We start from the raw sequence: 12050 nt of genomic DNA on the forward strand, positions 1-12050 counted from the left end.
AGAGATGCAGAGACACAGCAAATAGAAGAGGATCAACTATACGGTGATACAGGAGCAACTAAAGTAGCCACCGGCGTCATACAGAAGAAAATATAATGCATTTGCGGAGGGTGGATGAGGTAGATAGTATAGATGTTGAATTATTAATTCCTAAAAGCTGCACACGTTCCAATGTGTGTGTGTGTGTGTGTGTGTGTGTGTGTGTGTGTGTGTGTGTGTGTGTGTGTGTGTGTGTGTGCGCGCGCGCGCTTTTACCCACACTGTTATATTTTGCCCATATGTTGTATTTGGACTATTTAATCTGTTTTATGCAGTATTTATTCTTTTATGTGCAACTGCAGGTTTAATGTTTCAGATAATATCGTCTCTGCTGTGGACTAGTTGTTTATAAAAGGAATTGAACTGGCAAAAAAAAGGTTAACTGATTGCAACCTTTAAGACAAGAAATCCATTTTGGGACGTGCAAAGCTGACAGTTATGTGCAAACGAGAAAATATGTGGTGTGGAAGAACAAGTCACACTTCACTGTGGCAAACATTATCTCAAACTGGGCTAAAATACAGTTTCATGCACTGAAATATACGAAACAAGAGTTTAACAACAAAGAAAGAAAGAAAAAAGAGCGAAAAGAATGATTGTAATAAAATGATAATTATCCCAATTTGCAACATCTGTAGCGTTGGCGTTTAAAAACGAGCCTTTGTCAGCGCCAGGCTAAGGAATAAACGATGTCGGTAATTATCCTAGATCAGCTAGAGTCAAAATACAGTTTTACATTTGTTGATTAACCGACATGATATTCAACATTTTGGCTTCGTGGTGTAAAACAACGTGCATCAAATCATATACGCAGTAGGAAGTCCTACGTTTGTGCTCGCTGCTGAGTTCAGATTCAACCATGAAATTTAAAAGACCAGACGGCGGACCTTAACCCGGATAACTCCAAACGGTGTCCTGGTGTGTGCTGATGAATGCGCAGCTCTGAGCCTAGTTATTGTTCACCTGCAGGTTAATCGAGACAAAGAAATTTACCAAATGTGCTAATCAGTTCTTTTATTCATTTGTTTTTCTGGAGGTTTAACATTTGCAGTCTGCTGATTTTAGATATTCCCAGTATAATGAAATAGTACTCAATGAGCAATTATTACAATCCGATCGTAAAGACGAATTCGAATATATCCTGTATCGATGTCTGCAACAATGCACTAATATCATTTTTATTGTTTTGAAGTGTGCTTTTGTTTCCGTGTGTGCGTGTGTGTATGTGTCATTAATGAGAAGTAACTTCTGTTCAATTATCTTCCATCATCCATTTCACTCTTGTATCCGTCTTATTTTGCAATAAATAAAAAAGTATTTTTTATATAAACCATTTGTTGTTCGTCGTTTCTTTTTTCTTTTGATGAATGTCTGTCCTTAATCTCTATTCTTCCAGGGCACAACTACACTTGCAGCTGAACCAGCTGATAATATACTGTCGCAGAAAATCCCCTTTTGTTGCATGACCAAACACTGTCCTACTTTAGTTCCATAACATTTTATAGAGAAACACAACCTCGTGTAGCAGAAGTGACTGTTTTTGTTAAACACGTGCACTCTAAAATCAACAAATCAAGAGTGAAACTTGACAAATCAAAAGTATACGGCTAAAAGTTTAACTGGAGAAAAATACAGAACCGTCTGTTTGGCTTGTTTATGGGATTTGTAGTCGTCTGTGGCACAGTTGGTTTTATATCTGAGGTTTCAAAAAATCTCATATTGGTCTAATAACGATTTGTAATCTATGCAATATATGACACTGTCTATTACAGCGAGTCTACGTTTTCATTTTACTATAGTCGCTTGTCCTTCTGACATGCAAAATAATTTATCCAAAAAACGGCTTCTTGAATCAATGATGACAATAGACTAACTATAACTCCGCCAACATATGTACGTCAGATTCTGACATGTATCACTTACACACATTTCCCATGGACAAAAATACACACAAATACAGGTGTTGTAGCAATTTTCAAAAAGCCTATTTGTGCCGCATGAACCAAAGCGTGTGTTTGCGGTGCACTGATGCTTCTTATTAATACGGACTCACAGGCATGTAATCAGTGTTTGCTCCGTCAAAATAATCTTCGCGCCCGCGTTTTTAATTCAGCAGCCACCTTTCACCGTAAAAAATGATTGTAGATGAATACAGCAACATGCTTCTCGTGATAATATTAGAAGGGGAACTTCAGCTAAGATCATTAGTACACTTGCATGAAAATCGCCGTGTGTGCGGATTGCGAATTTCTCTGTAAGTGTATCTTTATAAACCCGCAAGGCTACTCAAGCTGATATTACACCCAATGCTTATTCAGATAAACTGCTTTTATCAGCAAAAGAGGGGAAGATAATAAACATGGATACGAGGTGTGCGTTGGAACATGACTTTCTTTTATTAGACATGCCAGTGCCAGAATGGAAGCGCATTATTTTTCCTGTTTAGAGCAGAGATACTGAAAGTAATTATTCTGTCAAATGAATGGTAAGAGCAAGATAACTACTGCAAAATTGACAAGACATCACAAGTTCTAACTCACACGCGCGCGCGCACACACACACACAAATACGAAATAAACGCGTCTCATTTCTCTTTTCCAAAATTAGTTAGTCACGTTCAAATACGACATCTAGGCTATGTTATCTGTTTAAACTACACATAAAGATAATTCAAAGAAACGTTAACACAATGTGTTCATAACGCCCCAAACGCTGAATATTAAGGACCACAGAGTTGTACTATGATCTACTGAAAGGCCAAAAACTACAATAATAATTTCTCCTCCTGTATTGGATGGAAATCCCAAGATAACCGCTGCACGCCAGTGTTTCAGAGAATCAATAAATGACATTCTTATTCTAATAAATTAGCTTTAAAAATGTCTTTCAAACGCATTTTGTGTCAAAACAGCCCGTAAAGTGATCAGTTCTGAAGCTGATCAATTACAGTGCTGGTGAGCAGGCCTGTGACAGTTTGAATTTTTCGCGCAGTTAATATATAAAACAGCGTAAGTCGCTTTCTCTCTCGCTCCCCCTTTTTCTAAGGCCACGAGTGTCACTTATTTACAGAAAAATTCTATTCTTATTGAGGCTTTCCTTTATAATCCATCCTGAGGCTGGAAAGCGTTCTCAGTTATTAAATGTCATTCAACAAATCCAAAAAAGGCGCATTTTAAGAGTCATTCCTGCACCGTACAAATTGGCAATAGAGCAGTCTTCACATTTTCCATTCCAAAGAAAGAAGGATAACACCCCTTCTGAATTCAAACCCTAATCAATCTTCTTGGTAAAATGGTAAAAATAAAATAAATTTCGAAGTGCTACTTTTTCCTCTCTATCATAAAATAAACATAATGAATGTGGAAAATGACAGTAGAAAAAAGGTAAAGGGGGAAACAAAGAAAGAAAGAAAAGCTGTTAGCATATTTGGTTCATGTCTGATCATGCCAGCAGCAGTGAGACATCTTGAGCTGTCCCAAAGGAAGCGGCTGTGTAAAGGCTTCAGTTCCTGTGCGCAACTACAAAGTGGAATAAATTACTTTATGTGTATATGGGTTTAGGGTGAATCTGTGCAGCTCTCGGGGCTGTTTTCGGCGCTGTAAAGTCTTTGTCAGTGGTGCATTCCAAGAGAGACACTCATTCACTGAGCTGAATGAAAGTGACTTTGGATTCCAGACTGTCTCTTCCACTGGTGCTACCGCTACAAGGAGGGGGCTGAGAAAACAAGGGGAGATAGTGACTAGCATAAACACTGGACTGCCTTTCCAAAAAAAAAAAAGTGCTTGCAGAATAAGCAGCTCTTTCATCAATAAGTTATTGTGTTTCATTGACCGCTGACGTAAGCTAGAACCCCTTTCCTGACAGATATCTAGTCATTTTTGAGAGTTTCTTTTCTATTGTCCTTCTCCCCTTTTCATTAATTTTAACTATAATAAAACAATGTTTATTACAAGACATAAAGTTTTGCCAACTATCGGTGACCGTCAGTGAGTTTAGATTCAAACATAAATATCATTCATTTCTAAATTCACGCTAGAAATGAATGGTTACTCTGATAATTTAATTAATTTAAGTGCCATTAGTCCAAAAATGTACACTGAAAGTGTTGCGGGTCGACTCCAATAAAGATATAATGTGTGCCCATTATGTTTTGGAAACTTAGCCACAACACATAACAGATGAAACCGTGTAAAACCCAGGATATTCTTCCGCATAGTGGTCCGTGGAAAGACAAAATAAAGTTTCAAACATTTAAGTAGAACCAGAGGGAACACAACTGAAAGACATAAAAGACCCAAACACACAAAGATTTTTGTAGGAATTTGTACTAAAAATGTAACATTTTGAATCTTCAATGCAAAATGTGGCTAACGGAGCGATTGTTGTTTGTGTGTATTCTAATGTTTTCTAGTAAACAGTCATCAGTAGCTATTGCTGGAAATGACAAAGTAGCTTTTTGTGTTGACGTTAGGGAGCCTATCGCTGCAAAACCTCCCAGCAAATTGGAAGTTGGAACTGAACGGCCTTTTGGTTTTAAACACTTAAAAGAAGTTGTGCATTAGCAGAAGAGAGAGCTCAGATGAAGTCATAGAAGTGTCATTAGCATAAATGTCCTGTTACACATTTAATTAGTTAAGTCCGCGACATATCCAGCCACCTATGTATCCATGTCTCTTTCTATCTCATCATAAAACAGCTGAAACAACGAAACCTAAACGGACAGCCAGTGATGACAGATGCACCACTACGCAGTCTAAAACTTTACCCCATGTTGTTTACAACCTATTCTCCTTCTGAGAGCCTCTGGGAGGTTTTACAGCCCACCACAAAAATAACAGCAAAGAAAGAAAACGTCTCTGTCCAAGGTATTGCAACTCAGTTCATTTACAATGCCATTTGCGGGGACCTGTGTGACTATAGGGGGTAATTCGGCGGAAATTGTGCCCTTGATGAAGACGAACTGACGTAATCAAGGCAGTTTCTTGTTGCCGAGCCAGGAAGCCAACCCCAACAACATGAAACTACCTAAACCACGCTTCAGCTTCGCGCAAAGGGGTTTACAAAAAATATCCATGGAAAGGACAATGCATGAAAAGCCAAGTGGGGATTAACACTATCCAGCACTAAGGGAAAAGGCGAGTATGATACACACTGTGGTCTGCAATCATGCTGCTTTTTACGCTGCCTGTAGACACATTAGATGTGCCATGACTTTTAATTGTATCGTCTCAAAAACCGCATCCATCTAATTTTGCTACTCTTCTAAATTCATAAATATTATTGTGTCAGCGCAGCGTAAATTTAGTCCATTCGTTAAGTAAACATAGCCTAAAAATCCAGTCCAGCAAATCTCCAGAGCTAATCCAAAAAACAAACAAACAAAGAAAACAATCAGCAACCAGCATCGTGATTCGAGAAAGAAACTGAGTAGCAATCAGCAGCACGCTGAAACAACTTCATTCAAACTACGGACGCGAGCAGGCGTGCACCGTGCGTGCCAAATGAGCTGTCAGGCAAAGTTCTCTGACAGATGCGCCACACTTCCCGAAACAGGAAATAAAAATATTACGTAAAACCGGGTCCTACCTTCACTTGCCTTCGGTAGACGCCTTCCAGATGCGCTTTGTTATCCACGTGTTTGCCGTGACGCTTGTTATTATTGTCACTGGAGCCGTCGCTGTCCTTTTATCCACCATCCTCCTTATCTCCTGCGCCCATGAAGCTCCACTATCCCCGGGGTGGAGGCGCCTGCTCCTGCCAGCCCAGCGCCTCTCGGCTGGGTCCTGCACACTGCAGTCTCTGCTGTGTGGATTAGCCCTCCTCCACACACACCTTTAAACGCATCTTTACTGCTGCAGCACATTATATTTGCAGATCATAAAATCCACCCCCAACGCTTTCCAGGGCGAACCTGACATTAGAATTTTATGACCTTGACTTACTGTGGTCACCTGGATAATATTTAAATCAACGTTATGGTCTCTCACTTCTATTAAAACTGCCATGATCTCCTTCTCTCATCCGCAGTGTCTCTCCCTCCCTCTCATTTTCATTGCTATGCTAGGGGAAGGACAAAGTTGGAAATAGCTTTTTATCTAATTCGCCCTCCTTTCTTTCTTTTTTATTGTTTTGGAATCGTTCGCCATGACATAGTTTAATATCATCGCGTGCATGCACATTACACACCAAGGAAGAAGCAGCAGCACAAGTGGCATTTCATTCATTGAAGCTCAGCAAAATGAAACCGCTTACATGCCACTAGTTATTTATAGACTGCGTGAATGTCGCCTCCTCTTTTCCTTTGGTTCATGTTATATTACAATTAAAATGACAAGCTAATAGCACCTTACTGTCCCAGTGTCGCTACAACTGTTTACCTGGAAAGCTCAGGTCTGGTCTGCAAGTTGCAGCGTTTAGATCGTTCATATAGGAAGGCACGATGTGTGCACGTGTGCTTAGTGTGCACATAAGGAGAAAGATCACTAAATAATTGCTGGGTGTATCATTTATAGACACATGCATATCTGTTGATATCTTTGCCTGGGCTGTCTGTGTGCGTGATTTGGATGTAATGGATGTGATGTATGATGTGTGTGTGTGTGTGTGTGTGTGTGTGTGTGTGTGTGTGTGTGTGTGTGTGTGTGTGTGTGTGTGTGTGTCTGTGTGTGTGTGTGTGTTAAATATCTGCTCAGGAGTAGTTGTAGACTGCGCTCTGTTCCCTTTCTCGGCTCTCCCTGTTTAGCTTCTTGAGCTTCATGCGTCTGTTTTGGAACCAGATCTTGACCTGTCTGTCGGTCAGGTTGATACTCCGGCTGATCTCCAGGCGGCGCTCCCGAGACAGATACATGTTGAACAAGAACTCCTTTTCCAGCTCCAGCGTCTGATGCTTTGTGTAGGGACAGCGCTTCTTCCTTCCACTTTTGGCTTTTAACCAGCTTCCCGTTGTCTTTTCCGCGGACAAATCATCTAGCGGAGCGAGAGAAATAAGACAGTGAGAAAACAGGCGGCCAAATCCCGACATTTTGCGCGGAGATCTTCAAGGCGTTGATCAGTACAGTAGATGCTAGGTACACGCCCACATCTTCTAAATGCACATTCAATACCGTTCAAAGAAATCCAAATTAGTAGTTTAAGAGAACAGCTTCACCTGGGTGCTTCACCTCCGCTCTTACTCGAACAAATGAACTACATCGAGCATCGCACCTTTTCTAACAACTCCTACTGCTCGCAAATTGCTTCTGTAAGATGTACAACTATAATTAGATGGAATCAAACGAGGGTGTGCAGACACTTCCTTTGTCTATGTTGGACCTCAGACTCCCATAAAACTTTATTACCTTTGCACACCGGAGCCAGATATATATATATATATTTTTTTTAGCTTCATCTTAAAACAAGAGGCGGTCTCTGCAGCATGATACCAGATTTAGGGGGGGGGTAAGGACAAAGAAACAACGCATCGAAGTACCAGCAGCGGAAAAAATCACACTGCTGCGCTGCACACTCACTTAATTTCTTGATTAGCTCGCAGACTCTAGGGAATAATCCCCCCCCCCTCCCCCAACGCCACACACGTATAAACACAGGCAGATTATTTTAATAATTACCCTAATGTGAACAGTCTCTGTGTGCCCAACATTTAATCATTACCAAAACATTTAATTCCGTAATTTAATTGTCACGAACACGCGCAAACACACAGACAAACACACCCACCCACACACACACACACACACACACACACACACACACACACACACACACACACACACACACACTCTCCCCCTCCCAAATCCAAATATACACAAACACAGACCCTACAGCATTGTCCAATTAAATTAAAAATAAAAGCATAGTGTTGATCTTCATCTATAAATAACAAGGTGAAATTCACTTTAAATAAGCTAATGAAAAATATGTAATAACTTTAAGATTCATTACGGGTGTTATACCAGTGCCATTACGACTAATACTACTAATACTAATGCTGCTGCTATTACTATAACTACTAATATTACTACTAATAATAAGGATAATAATAATAACTAGAAATACAAAAAAACGATCAACAGATTGTGTTCTTACAGAATTAATTTACCTCTGCATATTTTGTCAAATATAACGTGTCAGCTTTCTTTCCTGAAAAAGCAAAAGTATTGTCCAACGTGTTCTTTTAATTGTTTTACGTACACCGTACAATTAGTGGCCTTTCATGAGCTTACATTCTGTCTATTATTATTATTATTATTATTATTATTATTATTATTATTATTATTATTATTATTATTATTATTATTATTATTATATCCTCAATAATTTGGGTCGAAAAGTTTAAAACTTTGGAGACAACCCGTACAATTTAATACTGCCTCAATGCCGGAATTTTGAGGTATGAAATGGTGCTGTTACTTCTGTCAATAAATAACCAGAGCTTGTATGAAAGAGAGAGCGGCGGCGGAGGGGGGGCTGTTTATTCTAATGATAACTGCCCATCTCACGTTGTCACATTAATGGAACTGTGTTAAATGCCACGAGCACCGTACCCCCTCCTAGGCCAGGCTATCAAATCCCCATGCAGACCATATGACTGATATCAAACACAAAGCTACATTAAAGTTATTAATTATTGCATCTGTGCGATCCTTTTAGTAACACCGTCAACAACCCGCCTGCGTGTGCGCGTGAGCATTGTACTGACACATATGCACGTGTCTGAGTTAAAGTTGGGGGTGGGGGGTGAGGTGGGGTGGGGGTGGGCGTAAATTAGCCTTCTACCTTTTAATTCCCCGTCCGAGATATCTGTGCAGCTGTCACTCTTGGCCTTCTCTTCCTTCCTGCTCTGACTCTCCTCTGTTTTGGAAAGCTCTCTCGCTGTCTCCTTCGCTTTGCTGCGACTTATTGTCGATTCTGCTGATGGTTCAACAGATGTCGCCAAGTGGGTCAGAGAGAAACTGGAGGGGAACTGCCGACCATCCTGTGGCGGCCTCTCTCCGCTGTACACCTTGAAACATCCGCTGGAAGAGGAGGCAGTTTGCTGAGGCCGGCAGCTATTGTCCCCAAGCCGGATGTAAGTGGCTGACTCTGTTGTCTGTTTCCCCTTATTGCTGTCATCCTGGTAGAGGCAACAAAACGCCTCCTCTTTGACGCTACCCATTGGAAACGAGCAGGGTTGTAAACACTGGGCAACAGGTTGCTCGTCCCTGGAGGTTTTGGAGCCTGGGGTCCATGTGGCCAGTTGTGTTGACAGGTAGGCCTCATCCTGGAAGCCGCTGAGCGACACACCGCCCGGAGTAAGAATCTCGTCTCCTTTCGAGAGTGAAGACAGTCCAACCTTCCCACTGTTTCTCATCACTGAATATCCGTACTCTGCAGCTGAGTGGATGTACATTCCGGGGTTGCTGGAATAACTGTCACCCCTGAAGGAAGATGATCCTCCCATTAAGGAATCCATGAGGAAGTTACCGGGAGCTATGTTATTCGGACATGACATTTTTGCATTTGGTAACACAGTAATCGTTTGGTGTGTTCCACTGGTCTAAACTACGGGATTCTCCGGGAGAAAAATGACAGTAGGATGCTGACATCTTTTGGAGGGGGGTGCAAAAATATCAGTAACATAATTATGGATGCTCGGAGACATGTCATGTGAGTTTCAGACCAATGGCTGCGTGGAAGTGGCCTTGATGCTCCAGACTGACGTGACGTCAGCGCGGTCAAGTTGGGAAGAGTAAGGGTTTTTTGGTAGAGCAAGAGCGCCACCTAGTGACCATCTGGGGGTCAGACCAGCAGGCCCATACCAGGAAGAACAAAGGACGGCAGCTCTTGCTGCAGTGATTTTAAAGGCTCTTACTACGTGGCTTTTGGATGTTTTATTTCTAGTTCAGCACAAACTTTTAGATGCTTCAAAGCAAATTAACTCAGCCATGCCTCGAGTTTCTGTTCGCCTCGGAGCTTATGCTGTGGAGACGAAGCCGCCTGGATTTGATCCAAATGGTACAATTTGTGTATTTTCTTTTTGTTTTCTTCTTTTTAAAACTCCAACCGCTTTGTTGTTGTCACAGGTTTAGCGAGAAAAGCTGTAAGCGGGAAAGAAGATGTGTTGTTTTCTTAAACAAAGCCTCAGCAGGAATGAGGACATTTTTTTACGGTGGGAAATTTAAAGAAATAGTACAGATGAATGTGTGGAGCAGCCCAAAAAGTAATTGGCCAGTAATCTTTTTCTTTTTGCTTTTTTTCCTTTTGATCTGCTTAATATAAAACTGTCATCTTTTGGGAAAAGGCTTTTTGACTGATTGTGTAGCATTACCACCATAATTTGTATTCTCTGATTATTAATTTGGATTTGTTTTGTATTACCATTGTGCTCCAGCTGAAATGCACCAGAATTCATTAGACTAATCATAATAATAGTGCCACATCTTTTTAAAGCAATTGGTCAACTTCAAGTAGACTGAAATAACCAACGAAGCAGCACTTGGTTGTTTAACGGGGTGTCGCCTTATAATGTGTTCAACTGTACGGGGAAATTGCAAATGGATGGCCTACAAGGATATTTATGTTGTGGTGTACAGAATTATATTAAGTGTCTTTTACGTATATATAGCCTAATAAATAGGTATTTGCTTACTTGAGCACATATAGTATTTCTATAAATGTTTCAATTCCTTTGCACATGTTTGGTTGTGTTATTATTAGTACTTTAACTGTTTTTTTAAATAGTTTGTTGTTTTGCTTTGTTTTTATTACCATTATTATTGTCATCATTATTTCACACGCGGAGTAGCAGTGGAAACAAGGATTTGAAAATAATTTCCTCTATTCAATATGAGCTTTGAAAGTGTTTACGCACAGAAAGTTTTTTTAATGTGATTTTGTTTCTTCTGTCCTCAACGCTAATTAGATCATGTCTAAATTATAATAACAGTTATCATGTAAAAAGCATAAAAACATGGGGGAAAAACATGCCGTTTTATTCAACAAAGTAGAATAAAACGGATATAAAACAAATATAAATGTAGGCTGTTGTCCAACTTTCATATCACGTAATTTAAAGCCTACATTAAAAGTCAGAAGAACAACAGCGTTATATTTTATACCCACTGGATTGAAACTGAACCGTAGTTTAGCTAATTGTTGACTTTTCCTCGTTAACATAGAAAAGCTGGCTAGAACGAGTTAGACCTCAGCATATTTTGTATTTCAGCAACTGTAAAACTTGGCTGCTAAAGCAGGCTATGTTTAAACGCTTTAAAATGTTTCTTAAAATGCTTTAACCACGGAGACGGTTAGCCTGCTTGTTTACTCTGTGAAAGAAAATGCACGCGAGGCTGTTTCCAGTTCAGAATCATTTCCAAAGGCAAGGGCAACATATTTTGTATCACTTTGCGCTTTTGGTTATGTGTCGGTGTGTAATGTGTATAAAATGAATACACACACACACACACACACACACACACACACACACACACACACACACACACACACACACACACACACACACACACACACACACACACACACACACATACATAGTCAATGTAGGTGAAATAAATACTCAGAGTAAATGATGGTTGTTTTGTGTTTTTTTTTTTTCCAAACACGCGCCGAACACAATCTTGGCCGTGTGGATACATTACTGTAGTGAACGTGTTCATCAAACACCACAGCATAAACAATACCCTGGTGTTTGGCAATGAGGAGACAATATAGACAACATAGAGAACGAATAGAAATGTAGCCAATTTTCACACCTAAAAATTGTGTAACAAAAGCAGGTTTTTGCTTCATAGAAGGACACAACACCCACACGTTATATTGTCAGCTCATTTCACAAAGTCACACCACTGACAAACACGCACAAAAATGCTTTATGACACATTCCCACCTAGCCCGCAGGGTAACAGCGACTCAGCACAAAGCCTGAAACAGTCACGAGTAAAAGCAAATTATATGCGCACTAGTTAGATTTAATAACAGACGCATTTCACAAAAGACGCAAAGAAACCTCACAA

The 12050-nt window shown here is 40.2% G+C and overlaps 1 protein-coding gene across 3 annotated transcripts in view; it reads right to left on the reverse strand.

Annotated features, from left to right (window-relative positions):
• Positions 1-9641, reverse strand: part of LOC101472851 (homeobox protein Hox-C10a) — a 54549-nt gene extending 44908 nt beyond the window's left edge. For all 3 annotated transcript variants that reach the window (XM_076878151.1, XM_076878152.1, XM_076878150.1), the window contains exons 1-2: positions 8815-9641; positions 5626-7005 (exon numbers count right to left, since the gene is read on the reverse strand). In XM_076878151.1, the coding sequence (XP_076734266.1) occupies positions 6728-7005; positions 8815-9529 (993 nt within the window). In that variant the 5' untranslated portion in view covers positions 9530-9641 and the 3' untranslated portion in view covers positions 5626-6727. The remainder of the gene's footprint in view (positions 1-5625; positions 7006-8814) is intronic.
• Between the last annotated feature and the right edge of the window lie 2409 nt (positions 9642-12050).

The sequence above is a fragment of the Maylandia zebra genome, linkage group LG20 (genome assembly GCF_041146795.1).
Source record: "Maylandia zebra isolate NMK-2024a linkage group LG20, Mzebra_GT3a, whole genome shotgun sequence".
Lineage (NCBI taxonomy): Eukaryota > Metazoa > Chordata > Actinopteri > Cichliformes > Cichlidae > Maylandia > Maylandia zebra.